General features: G+C 46.0%; 1 protein-coding gene across 1 annotated transcript in view; it reads left to right on the top strand.

The window, feature by feature from the left end:
* Positions 1–19,306, top strand: part of mib2 (MIB E3 ubiquitin protein ligase 2) — a 54,291-nt gene that overhangs the window by 8,780 nt on the left and 26,205 nt on the right. The window contains exons 3-8 of the mRNA XM_080533709.1: positions 1,081–1,252; positions 13,203–13,309; positions 15,146–15,340; positions 15,996–16,138; positions 17,549–17,656; positions 18,198–18,302. Coding sequence (XP_080389835.1) covers positions 1,081–1,252; positions 13,203–13,309; positions 15,146–15,340; positions 15,996–16,138; positions 17,549–17,656; positions 18,198–18,302 — 830 coding nt within the window. The remainder of the gene's footprint in view (positions 1–1,080; positions 1,253–13,202; positions 13,310–15,145; positions 15,341–15,995; positions 16,139–17,548; positions 17,657–18,197; positions 18,303–19,306) is intronic.

Raw genomic sequence — 19,306 nt, 5'->3', positions numbered from 1 at the left:
ATGCATAGTCTCTCACGTCTTTCAGGGTACCCCAAAAGGGACCGATTTAACAAACGACCAAATTAAGCATTCGTGTTTTAGTATTTAGTCGACAGTCCTTCGCATGCAATAACTGCCTGAAGTCTGCGATCCCGCTGTATTCTGTCCACTTCACAACACATTTTGCTGCTGCTGCTGTCAGTGCGTGTTGGCGCACAGCGCTAACAGAAGACAAAATGCTGTTTCCTCTTTTCCCGATTTTATTTATGGAGGGCAGTAGAGTTCTCATTCCGGCCGGTGACTCAATCAAGCTTCTTCTTCTCCTTCAATCGCGTGCTCGGTCAGCTGAGCAGACCAGAGCAAAGGCCAACTCCTCTCTCCATCAGCGACAGACAGCGCAGCTGCGTTGGAATCTAATGACAAACAACTAATGCAGGATTTCATCTGCTCCATTAAAAGCTGTATTTTTCTGCTTCAGAAGAGTTCAGCCTGCAATTAATGGAGCGAAAAAACAGGACAGAGGGAGAAGGAGAGTTGATGAGGGAGTGGGGGGAAGGAGAAAGAGAAGGGGGGAGGAGAAAGAGAGGGGGGGAAGGAGAAAGAGAGGGGGGGAGGAGAAAGAGAGGGGGGGAGAAAGAGAAGGGGGGGGGACTGAGAGGGGGGGAGAAAGAGAGGGTGGAGGAGAAAGAGAGGGGAGGAGAAAGAGAGGGGGGGAGAAAGAGAGGGGGGGAGGATGAGCAGGATCTATTGTATGTACCCTGTATTAGTTTCCTGGTTTGATTTATTATATGTTGGCTATTATTTTGTAATTGTCTCATTGGGAGTTCCTCACACAGCTAAAGAGCAGCTATGATGACAACGGTATTCAAGGTTTCGGTTCATATTCAAATGGGGAATCGTCAGGCTACTGAAAAGTCCCGCAGTGAAACTCACACCAAAGCCTCTGTGGTGTCATAGCATGTTGTTTACAGTCCCCTCACGGCTTGACTTGACCCCATCCATTGACCCCTCTCTCTCTTTCTCTCTCTCTCTCTGTGTGTGTCTCTCTCTCTCTCTCTCTGTCTCGCTCTCTCTCTCTCTCTGTCTGTCTCTCGCCCTCAGGTGTGCGTCACTCCAACATCATCTGCGACAGCTGCAAGAAGCACGGCATCATGGGAATGCGCTGGAAGTGCAAGGTGTGCTTCGACTACGACCTGTGCACGCAGTGCTACATGAACAACAAGCATGACCTGGGCCACGCCTTCGAGCGCTACGAGACGGCACACTCCCAACCGTGAGTCCCATCTTCCTTTCCCCATCCCCCCTTCCCACCTCCCCCTCTTCCCATCCCCCCTTCCCACCTCCCCCTCTTCCCATCCCTCCTTCCTACCTCCCCTCCCTACCTCCCCTCCCCTTCCAATCTCCCTTTCCCACCCTCCTCTTCCCATCTCCTCTTCCCATCCCACCTCCCCCTCCTCCCATCCCCCCTTCCTACCTCCTCTCCTCCTTCCCATCTCCCCTTCCTACCTCCCCTCCCCTTCCCACCTCCCTCCTTCCCATCTCCCCTTCCCACCCCCCTTTTCCATCCCCCCTTCCTACCTCCCCAACCCATCTTACCTTTCCCATCTCCTCTTCCCATCCCCCCTTCCTACCTCCCCCCCCTTCCCACCTCCCATCCCCTCTTCCCATCTCCCATCTCCCCTTCCCATCCCCCTTTCCTACCTCCCACCTCCCCTTCCCATCTCCCATCCCCTCTTCTCCCCTTCCCACCTCCCCTTCCCATCTCCTCTTCCCATCTCCCACCTCCCCTTCCCATCTCCTCTTCCGATCTCACCTTTCCACCCCCCTCTTCCCATCTCTCCTTCCCATCATCCCCCTTTCCCATCTCCCTTTACCACCCCCCCCCCTTCCCATCCCCTACTGACTCCTGATTTACCTGACCTAAATACCTTGAAATGTCGTTTGTCGGAATCCGCTTAAACGGTGGTATTTATGACCATTGTAAGAATCGCTGTGCTTTGCCTCGATTACAACTGTGTTGGGTGGAGTTTCTCTCGCGTTTCTTCTCGTACGTTTATACGAATGTAAGACAACGTGTGGCCTGATTCATTATGAGACAACTCTGTGTGTCCACCTGATTATCCCACACTGTCCCAAATGCATTTGTTGTGAGGTAGTTATGGTGTCATACAGGTCGGTGCCATCCCAGTTGCCAAGACAACAGCATGACAAGCTGTTAATGCCAAACCACACACCTCCTGAATCAAGCTGACTCTTAATTGGGCTCACTGAGAGCTAGTAGTGACCAGGTAGACTCCCGACTACTCGACTCCCAGAGCATTCACTAATGTGGTGCAGGTGGCAGGTCATCAAGTGCGGGAAAACGCAAGCGGTCAGGTTCTAAAAAGAATGAATATTTAATCATTGTTATTAAGTCTTGTTCATTCCATCAACAATGCCCATTAGTATATATATTTTATGTACTGTTGTTGTTGTTGTTGTTACTATGGCTAAATAATGGCTGTAATAAAAATTAATAACAGCCTATACGAATCCAATCTTGGCATCTTTCCCCCCGGCAAAAGATAGCCCAGACAGACCGAATGGCATGAGCCAGAATATTACAGACAAACACACACTGCCAGAATAGGAACTAAAACATCTTCTCTGTTATATACCTCAGGCTGCCGAAATAGGAACCGAATGTTCACGTTTTGAATTTCAAGTTTTGTGGGATAGCTCACAAAAACTCCATCGTTGCGTTAGTTCCTGAAAACCGGCGCAAGCCCGACTCACTAGCGCCATCTAGCAACCCAAGGTCAGTGTGTGTGTGTGTGTGCGCGCCGTGGTCAGTTAGCTTAGCTTGCCTCAAGCAAGCCACTGCGACGCTCTGCAGTGGCATGGATGCACGACTGCTGCATCGACACGCGCAATATATTTGGCTGTAAGTGCCCGGATGCACTGAAGTGACTCCCCTCCTCCTCCCCCTGTCTCCTCCTCCTCTCCTCCTCCTCTCTCCTCCGCTCTCCTCTCTCCTCCTCTCTCCTCCTCTCTTCTCCTCATCCTCTCTCCTCTTTCCTCCTCTCCTCCTCCTCCTCTCTCCTCTCTCCCAGTCTTCTGCCTCAGTTCACAGTATAAAAGCTCTCGTCCCCTGCAGGCTCAGTCTGAATGTCAACTGGGTGGAGCGTTCCTATTTTAATAGGGGGGGGGGAAGTGATACTCGTGGAACACTGCATCAAAATGGGACACTGAATCTCTCTAAGCCATACTACTATACTAGTCGAGAGCCAGCTCAAACCCCTGGTTTTTTCCCCCTATTTTAGTCAGAATTCAGAAACATACACGTCTATATTATTATATATTGTATTTTTTTTTACAATATATATAAAATTGTTATACAATTAGGCTTAGCGTATTTGAATGTAAGCTACTCCCTGCCTGGGAGTTATATAAACCACTATAACACATACATGTACTGTGTATCAGGGAGCCTGGACATCTATCAACCCCTACACAGTAAAACAAGAAGGCAGACTCCATCACTAGGGACCCTTCACACCTCCTTCACCACCCCTTCACCACCACTTCATCCCTCTTCAACCCCCCCCCCCCCCCCCTTCACCACTCCTTCACCCCCACTTCTCCACTCCTTCACATCCCCCTTCACCCCTCCTTCACCCCCCCCCCCCCCCCCCCCTCCACTCCTCTCAGCTACTCCCATCAGGCCTGGGCTTTAGAGCATCTCTGGCCAAAAAGAGAACTTACAAAAACCCTTTCATCCCCACTGCAATGTCCATGTTGAACAATGTCAAACAGAAACCAAACAGTTCTTATTCATTTATGGAACTGATTGTTGATTGTTCCGAACTGGAATTTTATTTTCATTTATGGAACTGATTGTTCCAAATTGGAATTGTATGTCTTTCATGGGTGTATGTGTTTATTGTTTGTAAGCCCCCTAAGACAATTTTCTATCATTATGTGATGTAGACAATAACGTTTTTTGAATCTTGAATCTCACATTAACGATCAACAGTACCACCAACAATATTGTAGCTACAGAGAGGTGTATAGACTGATCATTTGAACGGGCTGCTATACCAACGTGTTACATGTGGGGTAGATACAGCGTCTAATGATCTCGAGGTCGGAGATCGGTGGTTCGAACCCCGGCTGGGGTGTCGAGGGGGGTTCGAGGTTTCCTTGGGCAAGACACTGAACCCCCAAATTGCACCCAATGAGCGGGCCGGTGCCTTGCATGGTAGCTTGCCGCCATTGGTGTGTGAATGGGTGAATGAGAGGCCATTGTAAAGCGCTTTGGAATAAGGCGCTATATAAGTCAGTCCAATTAGGCTACCACTTACATATGATTGTGCCGGGTGTGGTACTGACTTAGAGTCCTGCCTGAACTAAGCTCACTCCATTTGTGCTTGTTGTTGTTGTTGTTGTTGTTGTTGTTGTTGTTGTTGTTGAGTGCTTTTCCAGGCAATCAAATGTTGACACACAACATCTGTATTTTCTCAAGAATTCCACTCTTAGCTAGTAGTTAGTAGTAGCGCATTCAATATATTAGACATGGGGGTTTGTGATGCCAAGAGCTAAAATGCTAACTGGGATAACAGCACTTTAAAAACAAAATATCATTAGTGACGCTACACTAAATATTGTAAACCATATTTTTTATTATAGGACCATAAGATCATGCAATGAAATGTGAAACATTCATTATGCGGAACAAGTTCCTTCTTATCTGCGATTATCAGCCGTTTAATCTCACATTTACAGTTGCCTTGAGTGAGTAGTGATTAAGGCCTACTAATGTACAACGTCAATACAATGATGTAGGCCTAACTAAACTAACTCCAGATTTACGCCACGGGCGTCGGAGCAGCGTCATGTAAAAGTGTGACTCATTTGAGTTTGTTTACCCCTTTTTAGTTTTGCTTTCTCCCAGAGAACGAGGATGAGAGAGAGAGAGACATATTCATCTCACACTGACAACGAGAGCTCAGGGACTTGCACACAATCTCATCTCATCTCCTCATCACCTCACTTTCTCTCTCCCAGTATTGATTTCTCGTTGGGGCTGAATGCAGTTTGGCTCCGCAGTGTCCTTCATTAGAAGAGAAGGTTTCTGGTGGAACAAACACCTCTATGTAAGCCCCCTCCAGACAGTCCCGAGGATGGATGAGTCTCCTGTTTCTATAGGCTTTGGGCCGAGGCCAGCGCCTCCTTGCCGTCAGGGTCATCCATCCTCTTATTGAACAGGAAAGAGCTTTTCATGAGGAAAGAGAGACATTTTAATGACCCTCAATGTAATTTTTGTACTTTCAGTAAAAGGACACTTAAGTCGTTTTTTTTCTCTCTGTGTAATTAGAATTCTGACGTGAATCAATGGAGGTGAGGTTGTTTGATTTTATTTAAACGAGATGGATTGCTCGTCTTAACCTTGAGTAGAATCTGGGCCTTGCGTGAGGTGAAAGGTTAAACGGAGGGCAAGCTTGTTTGTTTACTGACTGACGTTGGAACACAGGACATTCAGTACATTCCTTGGACCTAGACTAGTTAATAATGTGTCCAGCAGCACGGCTATTAGATTCAACCCTCTAATCTGTCATGTTATTTCGAGGTTGTTTACAATCCCCTCTCTCCACGGTAGACGAGGCTAAGCTAACCTGACATGGATGGCTACGTCATGTAAAACAACAACAGAGCGTAGCCTAGTTATAGAACAGAGCGAACGGAGCGTAGAGTGCCGTTATAAGGACTGTTTTTACCATTTTAAAATAGACGCTCGACTTGAATCGCTTTGGATTCGACGGTACTAGGAGCTTCATTTTGCAATGCTGACGGTATATCAACTGGTTCTATCCGAAATGGTAGACAGTCGACAATACACTTTTTGTGGCTCGTGCAGGATCGAACCAACAACTCCAATGAACTCATCCATCAGGATCACGAAAATGACGAAAGCAGAGGAGCAACTTTTGAACCGTGCCTCTCGACTCCCTGAATCCTCTCACGTCAACGCCGACTCTTCAAAGACGTCTCACATAGGCTAATCTAATGCTGAAGCATGCGATTCTGATATTTTGGTTCAAAGAGTGACTCAGCCTCGGCTGTAGCCAGCTAGCCTGCAGTGATGTGAAATGAACCCTTCAGATACCTCTGGCCTTGTCTGAAAAGGACACATGATGAACGGGATGGAGATGTCATGAGGAGAACCGCTTTGAACAGAGACGCGGCGGCCATTTGCAAACGGTCTCTCTCGATCCAGAACTGCTATCACACGAATCTAAACGAAGTTTACCACCACCGTGACTTTTGAGGTGTCTTTGAGACAGGAGTTGTAATGTCTGCTGATACAAAAGACTCATTGACGATGACCCCTTTTTATTCAGTTCAGTTTTAAGCCACCTCACTCTTTCAGAGTAATCTACGTGCCGTTTGTAGTCGACATGTTGGTGAGGTATTAAGCTCATGTGCTTTAGAGGAACCTGAATCTTTACTCCCGTTGGCGTTCTTGGAAGAGGGTTATCCGGCCTTCTCAGAGAACTGAGCTGGTTGGAATCTGAAGGGAGTCGGGGAACCAGTTGGTTTTGGCTGACTTTGGGCCAAACACCCCCACACATGACATACAGCCGTTCATTTACATGTAAACACCTCGTTGTAGCTCATAGCTCATCCATACTTTTTCAGGTCACCCAGGAACATTCTACACATACTTTAGCAGCTTAGACACACACACACACCCACACACACAACATTCCGACCATACCGTTAAAGTGTATAACATTGCATTCATACTTTAAAAGGCTTATAGGCTAGGCTATATCACCTTTCACTCTCACACACACACATATAGACACACACAAACACACACACACACACACACGTATAGATGCACACACACACACACACACACACACACGTATAGACAGACACAGACACACACACACACAAAAACACTCACACACACACACGTGAATTAAATGCATGTAGAACGATACAAAGGACCTTTTGGTGAGGCTCTGGTTTATCGTGAAATGTTTTGCAAAATCAGGGCATGGCGAGACCTGTTTTTCAACAATCAATCAACAGTAACACCCCCCCCATCCCCCCTCATACTGGTTCACTTGTACGCTAGTTGCTGACTGATGTCACACAGAACACATGTTGACGATACTAAACAAGAACATCCAATCTTCCTCCCAGCTCAGCACATCGGGGACGTGTTAAACGGGGGGAAAACATAATAATATGAAAGTCACATCGTCAGCTCTCCCTTTCCCCCCGCTTCGCGGTTATTGTGCATGCATGGTGCAAAAAAACACAGCCCCCCCTCCCTCCCCCCCTCCTCTATATCCCCCCCCCCCTCCCTCCGTGACCTAAATGTAATCCAAAGGCCGGGCCCTCGCTGTCGCACATCTCATAAGACGGTCTTAAAAAGACGAAGAAAACCCCCCCAACACAAAACAAGACAGACATTCAATCTGAGCCAAAATGATATTGAGGTATGGGGGTGGGTGGGGGAGACGGGGGGGGTTGGCTGGCTTCCATGATGAGAGAGGCCTGCGTTATTACGGTGGTCATTTATGAAGAGGGATTGGGTTTGGCTGCGACCCAGCCGTGGTTAATGGGATTCATTTCATGTGTGAGAGGGGGGGAGAGCGTAGCGTAGCGCGTAGACGAGAGCAGGTGGCCAACAGGCGGACGGCTTTATAACAGCGGAGAGAGAGCTTCTACTGTTTAATACACACACACACACACGCGGACGGACAGATGTCGACTCGGGGTCGGTGGGGTCCTTGGGAGTAGAGCGGGACATGTGGTGTTGTGTTGTGTGTTCTGTGATTAACGGATTTAATTGGATTAGCATGGTTGCATTATTGTCTCCTGGAGATTAGCACGTTAGCATTTTCGACTTCCTAGAAATATTACGGAATTATGTCTGCCGTGTGAGGGAGGGCCGACGTACAGGACAGGAGCAGCGGAATGGAAGTCACTAGTATTAATCACTGAGAGAGCCGATAGTATAGGCATACAGTGAATTAGTTCTGTCTGCCATACGCAATCCTTTCCATAGAAATAATTAATCACCTCTAACCTCTATTTCGTGCTGCCTGTCATGTGTATGAAAACCTGCTCGTTTTACAGACGAGTTAACGTGTTAATGTTATTATAGGCCTATATAATATAGGTATAGGCCTATATGCCATTTTAGCTGACACTTTTAACCAAAGCGACTTACATTGCATGAGTCACATGCAATGTAAGTAGCTTTGGATAAAAGTGTCAGCTAAATGGCATATATATATATATATATATATATATATATATATATATATATATATATATATATATATATATATACAATAACATTAACATGATGTGAGTGCATACACTTTCAGTATATATGGTCACAGCAGGAATCGAACCCACAACCTAAAGCAATGCTCTTACCAATCGAGCCACAGAGGACCATAGAGCGTCTTACATATCATATTAACATTATTACACAACCGTTGGCCGCACACAATCGACACGACACAAACTGCACCTAGGTTGCGCTGCACTTGGTCATCTCTGTAATTACAGCAAACTGACTATTAAGCCACGGCGATACTCCGCAACGGCTCTGTCTGTACCAGAGAATGTGTCACGGTCATGTGTGTGTTTTTATTACAGGGGGGTAACAGGGCCATGTGTGTAGGCAATGGTGTGTTGACTAAGCACAGTGTGGCATATGGGCGTCCATATGTCTGCCGAGGAGGACCACGCAACAACAACTTCCTGGTGGGTTAATCGTCTCCCACACGCAGATGCAGGAGAGACCGTGGCTCCTAGTGAACACGCTCAGTGTAATCCGTGTAGTCCTCCATCGCTATGTATCTGGACATTCAGCTCCTCCACCTGACCTCCTCCTCACCTCTTCTCCACACAACTCCACACACTGGTCACGATTCTGCCACACACGCACCCACGCACACACACACATATTTATATCTACATATATTATGCAATGCTCTAAGCAAGAGGTGGCTGAACAAGTAATCTCCCGCTGTTATTGGCTGATTGGTGTGATTTTGGGCTTAAAGAAACCCAGAGTACCCCTGAGTGTGATGTGTCTACTGTCTTTAGACTACGTTTGCATAGTTTTGTTTATTTTACAGTGGGGGGATTTTCAGTAGTTGGTAAAGCGAGGCAATTCGGTTGTTACGTCGTGACGTGTTTCCGGGTCCAACGTTGGCTGAGGCGCTCTCTTCGAAATGCCGCAGTGCTGCTGTGTCCCTTGTTGTATGAATAGATCCGAGTCTAAAAAAACGATTGAACTGTCATTCTACCGCTTTAGTACACTGGTTCTCTGGTGCGGGGAATTTTTTGATTTGGACCCGGAAATTGCTAAACGTCACGCGTGACGTCAGACTTAACAACCGAATAGGCATTAGAAGCTATTGTGACATCATATTTTGCTGACATCACTGTAGGCTGTTCAGAAAAGTGTAAAAAAAATAATAATACTACATTACCCATAATTATCTCTCTATATATAACATTCTGTTGTGTCATAATGGAATCAAGTTAGATATGCAGCAACGTTCCATGGTGTCGGCCTCTCTGTAGATGACCTATGGGCTACAGTGCGTGTTGTTGCGTCCTTGCCCCCAGACACGCACATCCCATATCCTGTTTACCTCAGCTGCTAAATGAACTAATCCCCTTCAGTGCCTACGAGCTTAGTCAACATAACCGCTTGATTTTACAGGAATGCTCAGTGCCCAGCAGCTTTTGATTTGATCAAGAGAGACCTCGTAAACGTGGGCTAACTGAATAGGCGTGAAGCTCTGAGGGCCTAGACCTATAGGATAATGCTCGTTTGGTTTACAGGAATAAAGTGATTTTAAAAAATATTGGTTTCGAATAATACTGTCATTTGAGCTGCTAACAGATAATAAATAAACATTACAGCGTGGGGCTCAGGTCACGACCCCTGACTTGGAGAACGAGAGAGAGAGACGGGATGGGGTAGGATAGGAGGGAGAATGGGTGAGATGAATCAGACTTATTTATGGGGACGGAGGCAGATTTGACCCAAATCAGTGGAGACCGACCGACCCGAGGTACCTCAAAGAGTTACCAAGCTCTGAGAAGGAGTTAGGTAATTTATGTTCTTGAATTTCACTAATGAGGTTAGGTAAGCCGGGAGTTTATGCAGTAGGGCTTTTCTACATAAAAACAGGGGGTAATGAAGAGATCTACGGGACTTCTAGGTCCAGCCAAGCTTTTTTTTTAATAAAGTATCTAATGATGAGTATTAAAACATCACCTGTGATAAATCGGAGGGCGTTAAAGGAGCAGTGGCTGCTGCGTTTTGATGGACGATCGCACCATAATCAGGCACAGGCATGAAGGTCGATTGCACAATCCGCTTTTCTACCGCTCAGCGGAAGGCAAGATCTATTCCTATAAAAGAAGCCCACCTTAAATCTTAGCTTTTTAACAAGCTCCTCTGTCTGTTCGAAAAACATCAAGTCTTTGTCGAACCGAACGCTCAGGTTTTATACGCGGGGACACCACCCAAAGTACATATGCATAAATCAGGTACATTTTTCGGTGATTTGGAAAATAAAGTGGGTTTTTTCCAGCGTTAAGTACCAATTTCAGCCCAACAAATGGTTTCTGTATCAGAATCAGAACCAGAATTGCTTTTATTACATCACAAAACTCTGCTAGCCCCCCTCCACTAACCCCCCCCCCCCCCCTTTGACCAAAACTACAACTAAGGGCCAATCCCCCAATGTTTCAAGATCCCAACAATGTCTCCTTTACCTTGGGTGACCTTCCCCCTCTCTTAACCATGTTAGCGTGTCAACAAGTCTCTGACCCAGATCTGACTGGACATTTGGTGAGGCAGGATTAGACATCTAGAATCCCCCTGGAAGAGCTGGCACTCTCTCTGTGCTCACAGCAGCAATACGTCAAACAGTTGCTGCCTCCGCCTCTTAGCCAATTCCTTCACTGTGTAACTCATCCATCAAATCATCTTGAAAGATTGTTTATAGCTTCACGGGGATGTGTTTCTGAGTTATGATTGTTCTCATCCCACACATCCCACACACTTATTTTGTCTCATGACAAGAAGGGCTTCAATCCCTAAATCCCTTTCTTCAATGATCTTTTTGATCTGACCTCTTGTTGTTGATGCCAGTGCATTTACATTCTCAGAAGTTCGGTAATCCGCAGATTCAGGAAGTCTGTTGTTTTTTTCCTTTCCGACAAGACACATTGTTGTCTAACTATTCGTCCCAACCAATCACAATCTGGCGCTGGAGTTATTTCAAAATCCTCTCGCCACACGTCACGCCTGTCTACCTCTGTATAAATACCATGTCGTCATGGCACAGACCTAGGCCTATATATATATATATATATATATACACACACATGACATGTGTCTCAGTGGTATACCTGGCACGTCACGTACACACACACACTTAGCGTTGCTCTTTGACGGCCTGCTTCCCCATTGCCGTGCTGTCTAGGGATTAGGCCCAGAGCCGCCCTGCTTTTAGATGCTGACCCAGTCTCAGCCCAGACAGGACAGGCCACACCCTGGGATTGGCTGTCAGTCGTCTGCACTAAGCCACTAAAGAAGCACAAGGTGCTGCTAACTCTTACTGCTGTAAGGGCTCTTCTGCCTGCCCCACCAGGCCGACCAGAACAGGACTATACCCCAGGGACGCTAGCTCTGTCTGACCTCAGCGTTTATGGACAACGAGAGGTCCGTGAGAGACTTGGAAGAGTAGCAAAGCCTCTCTCTCTCTCTTTCTTTCTTCGTTCCCTGAGGAAGAATCTTCTTCTTTCATTTCGATCACAGTGTCGACAACAAATGGCATCTCTCTTTCCAAAGCTGTATGGGTTAGAATGACAACTGGATGTTGACCCGTGTCAAGAAAGCATGGGAATAGGCAGTTCTTTCGCACCGAGATCTGACCAAATCTTTACTATAAGGTACGTCTTGTTGTTGTTGGGTGTCGCTCTTAGTTTTAGAGGAGTTCAATGTCGCTCCCTGTGGTTGTCATCCCAGGTCTCAGGTTTTGGCAGCCATTTTCTTTGTTTGAACGTGTTGAAGAAAGACTGACGTCAGCTGTCGAGTGGTTTAAGTTTTCACTACCAGTATGTTCAGTTTGATGCTAAAATCCCATCTAAAAGAAATATCTCTCTCTGTAAGTGAGTTGAACAGGATAATATGTATAATTTCAGCCAATTTCGGTCCAAAAAATGTGCGTCTGTTTCACGTAATCTGTCTGTACATCGAGCTGAGCAGGTGTTATATTGAAACTAGTTATTAGTAGATGTAATAGATACTGAACAGCCATACTATTGACACAGTATGGTATGTGTATGTGTTTTTGCTGGAAGGACGCAAAGCTTTTTAAAAGATTTAAAACGGGGTCATTTTTACCGCGGGTCTTTTGTGACCAGAAAATCCTCTACAATGTAGGCCTATGTATTACAGCTGGCGGTTTCACGGCCGGTGAATGAACAATAATCATGTATTATACTCATACTGGCTATAGCTCCATTTCAAGCCCATTAGTCAAAAAGATCCGGTAGCATCTCTTCTATTTGGATGAACAAAAGAACACCACCACACGTGTACGCCATCTCTGCTTGGCGAGGACCTCCACAGTAAAGCCTCCCCGCTGTCTCCCTGGCCTCCCCGTCTCTGACAGATTCATGGGTCCCCTGCTGGGGGTCATGTCTCTCTTCTCTTCTTTTGCCTCTTTGACTTTGAGGCTTCTGTGTGTGTGTGTGTGTGTGTGTGTGTGTGTGTGTGTGTGTGTGTGTGAGAGAGTGTGACATTGCATGTATCTAAGCCAGAGCTGTTAAATGCGGCATGTTTGCCTGTGCCACTTAGTGGGGGGGGGGGGGGGGGTTAGGGTTTGAAGGGGGGGGAGTGGGGGGTATAATGTAGGCCAGCCGGTTTGCTTACTGTTTCGAGAGAGATCCAGTTCTTCTTGCGCATTTCCCAGAAGCCGATAAGACATGTATCTGGAACAAGCCTGACTGTCAGTGTGGGGTTTTATTGTCCCTCAATGTCTTGACCCATGGTGTGGAACAGAACATTTTGGACTTGCTCCACCCAAGATGTTGCAAAGTTAATAATGAATGCAAATTATTTGTTTGTTATTCGTGTTTTTCATGTTTTATTTATTTTTGTCACCTTTTGTCTTTCACAGAGTGAGCTTGGCACCGAGGCAGAACCTCCCACGGATCATCCTTAAAGGAATCTTCCAGGGGGTGAAAGTGGTACGCGGGCCCGACTGGGACTGGGGCAACCAAGATGGTGAGTGAGTGCTGGGAGTGAGCGTCAACGGAGTTTCCTGGGGGGGTATTTCATCAATGTCGCTAAAGGAAAATCCTGGCTCGCAAGCTGCCTGGATCTTCCTTTAGCGACATTGATGGAATACCCTGGAATGGAATACACTCCCCCCCTGGAGTCCATCATTACCAACCAGGGCCGCAAATTCACCAAATTGCCCCTGTCTTAACAAAGTGTCTCACTACGACCCCTAACCTCATTCTACTGTGTCTAACCCATTACCCCATGGAGTGGCTGTGGAAACTGGCGTGTTTCTGTAGTGTTTTTAAGTATTTTTTCAACCCACAAGTGACTCATTGAGTCTGTCAGATGTTTCTCTAAACAGATGTGTTCACAGTAAGGTTCATTTTCCGTTGCGTACGGGTTCCTCCGCTAGTGTAGTAGGAACACACAAAGAAGTCACATGAAGTCTAATTATAGCATGTGTTGCAACTTAAGGGAAGGAAAACTGTCTTTGGGGGTTATTTACCGTTATGGGACATGGTTTTCTTGGCTACTGTGTTGCCTGTGTTGGTGACTGTGGGTTCACATAACATTGCAAATCAAGAGTCAAGGGAATTTGGCTCACAATCACAAGCAAATCATTAAAGAGGGAAAAAAAAGCTTCTGCTGTATTAAACTATTTGCCAGAGGTTTGAAGAAGATACTGTTTCAGTCTCTCTAATTTCTCCAAAGACACTTGCGTAAGCAGTCTGGGTTTTGGTCCAATCGAATCGAATCAAAACTCTAATACCCTTTAGGGCTTATATTTCATGGCCTCTGTGTTTCCTCGTATGGGGTCAGATGAAGGAATAGCGTTGGGTCCTCTCTGTGCTAGAGCACTGGTGGCGAATGAGTCAAAATGTCCTTTTGGTGGCTTTGAAAGTGATGTGGTCATCAGTCTTTATGCCCTAGCGTGCTATAGTGTGTAGCATCCTTCTGGGCATGCATAGAAGCTGTACCTCAGGTTCCTCCTCTCTGGCATTGAGGTTACCTGTGTAATACTTGATGAATACTTGTAATTGTTCATCTGGTTGTGAGTGGTGGAAACTGAAAATGAGATGTGATTTATGAGGTGAAGCCTATCTCGATGTGTATGAAAGCACCGTAGATGACACGTTGTGTATCCCTTCTGTGTTTGGTAGTTTTCCCCCCACAGTCAGATTGTATTTAGTTAGCATTAGCTTGTAAGTGTACTTTTGGTGTGTTTTTGTTGTCTTCAGGTAGTATGGGTAATGTAGGACGGGAGATTGCTTATTAAGGTGGCGGAGAAACACCAATATCTTCTTCTGTCTTTTTAGATTATCGTCATTATTTAATGAAACAAGAATGGTCAAATCCAGATTAGAATTGTTTTTTAAATCTCCGGTCACATCTCACTGATTCATATCATGATCCTCACTCTTGTTACTTACTCTCAGTATGGGATCTGTTGAACCAGGCAATTATAGAACTGACAGAAAGCTCTAGTCTACAGTATCCAACATGGAGGTTCAGCTGGCATGTTCATTCGGTGTACAAAATGTCCTGTCTGTCTGTCTGTGTGTTTGTTTGTTTTCTGTTTCTCAAACTCTCTCTCTCTCCCTACCCTCTGCCACACAACGAGCACCATGTTGACATAATATTTGTTTCCTGTTTCCAACATTTTGTGTTTTTTTCAGCGGACATTTTCTCCTCTGCAGTCTCTGCAGGCAGCACTAATGCAGATTGTTTGATTCAAGTCTTTTCCCATTTTTTTTTTTTAAGTGTATCTTCCCTCTTGTTCCCCCCCCCACACTCCTACACCGTTGTCCTCTCTCCTGCGCATGTGTGTGCGAGCAGGGGGAGAGGGTAAGGTAGGGAAGGTGGTGGACATCCGCGGGTGGGACACAGAGTCCGGCCGCAGCGTGGCGAGTGTCACCTGGTCCAACGGCACCACCAACGTCTACAGGATGGGCCACAAGGGCAAGGTGGACCTCAAGTACGTCTCAGACGTCCAGGGGGGCTTCTACTACAAAGACCACCTCCCAAAGCTAGGTAGGAACTGAGGGGATTTTTAAATTATTTTTTGGGGGGTTGTTTGTGTCGGTTTGTGTCACATTATTTTAGTGCATCAGTTGCATATGCCTTTTTTCTAAATGTTCTAAAATGTTGTAAACATTTTAATTAATAAAAAAATCCAACGCCAAAAGAGTTCAGATTAGATTAGATTAAACTTTATTGTTATTGCAGAGTATACGTACCAGACAACGAAATGCAGTTTAGCATCTAACCAGAAGTGCAAACAGTGATAAAAAACAAAAACATGATAGTGATAGGTACAATATAACAAGTACAGTACCGTAGTTAGAGGTATTGGTTAAGGTAGTTATGTACAGTATGGTATGTACAGATGTATAAGTAGTGGCTATATCAAAGGAGGTATGTGCAATGTGGTATGTGCAAAGATAGTAAACAGCAGTAGTGCAAAGGATAGCTGAGTTAAAAGACCTGTCTTGATATGTCCCTCCTGTGTGTGTGTGTGTGTACGCGTGCGTGCCTGTGTGTGTGTGTGTGTGTGTGTGTGTGTGTGCCTGCGTGCCTATTTGTGTGCGTGCCTGTGTGTGTGTGTGTGTGTGTGTGTGTTTGTGTGCGTGCCTGTGTGTGTGTGTGTGTGTGTGTGTGTGTGTGTGCCTGCGTGCGTGCGCCACAGGAGAGCACGCGGAGCTGCAGAGGCAGGAGAGCGTGGAGGGGCCGTCCTTCCAGCAGGCCGACAAGGTGAAGTGTCTCCTGGAGGTGGACATCCTCAGGCAGATGCAGGAGGGCCACGGAGGATGGAACCCCAAGATGGCCGAGGTAGGGCCGCTTAGGTGGCGTAGCGGGTTAAGCGTCGACCACGTAACCGCAGGGTTCCCGGTTCGATTCCGGCCGCGGACATGTCATCCCTCCGCTCTCTCTCACCCATCCTTCCTGTCTAAATCTTTACTGTATCTGTCAATAAAAGGAAAAATATGAGTGGGACTGCCCCACTCGGAAAAAATAACTTGATGGCCGAGGTACTGAACTCTCTCCTCTCCCCAAGGCCAATCTCCCTATCTTCCACCATAGACTCAAGACCCTTCTCTTCAGGCTACACCTTAACTGTCCCTCCTGAAGACTTCCATCTCTTCAGGCTACACCTTAACTCTCCCTCCTGAGACATCTACTACCCCCCCCCCCCCCCCGTACTGTTTCCCCCATGTCATAATAATAATTAATCATTTTAAAATCTTTATTCTTCTAGCACGATGACTGCCAATGACTCCAGGCCTGAGCATAGATTACTTTTTTTCCCTGCTATGACTGGTAGATAGATGATTCACTTACTTAAGACTTAAAATGTATTTGTTGTAAGTCGCTTTGGACAAAGGCGTCTGGTAAATGCCCAAAAAATGTAAACGTAAATGCCGACAACCTGCGTCCTGAAGCTGGAGATTCTGGTCATCCTCTGCAGAATTCTTTCAAACAAAGTGTCTGACTTCCCGTCTGTATACTTGGTATACGTGACTAAAAACATTCCCCAGTCGAAGAGTGTTCATTTACTTTGTCGTTTTAGTTTGAGCTGTGAGTCTCACTCTTGTGAAGGGCCTCTGCTCTTAAATGTGTTCACTCACTGTATATAATACATGTGCACTGTAAAAGTGCCTTATATACATTAGCCAAATAGTTATTCAGATGCAAAGTACAGAATCTCCTTTTTCAACCTGACAGCTTTTATATCCCACGGAGTGAAACTAAAACAGTGTATATTACTGACATATAGATTCAGATTACACTAAATTGTCATTGGCACAAATCCCGAGTACAGAGACAACGAAACACATTCAGCATCTAGCCAGATATCGCAATACATTCGCGTAAATTCACTCTGAGAGCGCCGGAGCGCACACTGGGTTCAACGTCATATATTTTTGCTCCCAGTGAGCGGGCCGGCGCCTTGCATGGTAGCTTGTCGCCATCGGTGTGTGAATGGGTGAATGAGAGGCCGTTGTAAAGCGCTTTGGATAAAGGCACTATATAAGTCCATTTACCATTTACGTCATAAAGGGGACCAAGTAATTTGATTGTATGAGAGGCATTCCACGAGTGCTGATCAGATTTCCAGAGCGAATTTACGAACGCAACCAATATGGACAGTGCAGCCCAGTGGACGGTGCCACAAGGTCAGACACAGTTTGCTGAAAGGGTTAAGGGTTACGTTAAGGGTTACGTTGTGTGTGTTTACAGTACATCTGCAGAATCGGGACAGTACACAGAATCACGGACCGGGGAGACGTCCGAGTCCAGTACAGCAACAACATCCGCTGGACCTTCCACCCAGGGGCCCTCACCAAGGTACCAGACTGTTACTGTTATACAGGTTTATACAGGTTTATACATGTCTGTTACTGTTATACAGGTTTATACAGGTTTATACAGGTTTATACAGGTCTGTTTCTGTTATACTGGTTTATACAGGTTTATACAGGTTTATACAGGTCTGTTTCTGTTATACTGGTTTATACAGGCCTGTTTGGTGGGTTAGCATTAGCTTGATTTATTTTGAAGCATTTTACAGATTAGCAGTTTTTTGTCTAGAATATAGCGTGTAGAAAGACTGAGCTGAAAATCATATATAATAATAGTCATATAATCATTCTATTATTATTATTATCATTATTTCTCACTTATGTTTTTTTTTTTTTATTGTCCTCGCACACTTGTTTATTGTCATGCACCACCAGACCAAAGCAAATTCCTTTTGACCTCCATGGCTGACCCTGACCCTGACCCTGTGCCGAGAGCAAAACATACTGAATTCCAACAATTGACTGACAAGTTGATTGCATGGCAATAAAACTCTGATTATTATATATCATCTGTCTTTTCTCCACAGGTGAACACGTTTGGAGTGGGCGAGCTGGTGCAGGTACTGGAAGACATCGACAGTGTGAAGAGACTCCAGGCCGGCCATGGAGAGTGGACCGACAGCATGGCACCCGTATGTCTGCGTAGCTTGATGCTAACTTCCTGTAGCGTTGGTGTCGACTGCCATTAGCTAAGTGCTAACTTCCTGTAGCTAGGCGTTGACTGCCATTAGCTAAGTGCTAACTTCCTGTAGCTAGGCGTTCACTGCCATTGGCTAAGTGCTAACTTCCTGTAGCTAGGCGTTGACTTCCATTAGCTAAGTGCTAACTTCCTGTAGCTAGGCGTTGACCTCCATTAGCTAAGTGCTAACTTCCTGTAGCGTGGTGTGAACTTCATGTAGCCTTCCACTAAAAGTTCATGGCACTAAACTGTCATACTATAAACCGTCTGTGGTAAACGGCCCTCAGTCTGAACTAGGGGGGGGGTGGGGGGGGGGTGACGGCAAGTTGGAAAAATGCCTCCTGTGCCTCTGGGACCGAGCATGCTAAAGACTTCTGCGCAGCACCATGATTATTAGCCTATAAATAAAAGGCCCTGAGAATTGGTGAATTAGTGAGTAAATAGCAGTGAGTAAGTAAAGTAAGCCTTGAGAACCCATGGTTCTCTCGAGCCTAACGGCCCTTAGGGGGGAGGAGCCTATCTCCTGTTTCCGTAGCGTGAGGCGGCGGCTTGGTGTACAAATACACCCCCTGGACATGGCGCTGGTATGTCGCAGGGCCTTACCCCCCAGAGCCAACCCTTAATGCTGAGTGCCAAGCAGGGAGGCATCGGGTACTATTTTTATAGTCTTTGGTAGGACTCGGCCGGGGATCGAACTCACGACCCTAAACCGCAAAGGCCACTGAGCTGAGTAAATAGAAGGGACTGTATAAAAATGGATGTCATTTCCCCCAAAAAACAAAATTAAACCAATATCCAAAGCCAAACTTTTAGGAGGATACTGTATATAGAGAGAGAGACAGACAGAGAGGGAGAGTGGGGGAGGAGGGGAGAGAGACAGAGAAATTGCTTTAGGGATTGTGACTTTAAAGTTGAATGCAGGTTTGTACCTTATTGCCTCTACCTAACGTAGTCACC

Source organism: Nansenia antarctica (assembly GCF_963989245.1).
Source record: "Nansenia antarctica genome assembly, chromosome: 6".
Lineage (NCBI taxonomy): Eukaryota > Metazoa > Chordata > Actinopteri > Argentiniformes > Microstomatidae > Nansenia > Nansenia antarctica.
Note: the sequence above shows the minus strand (reverse complement) of the source record. Positions and strands in the feature narration are given on the sequence as shown.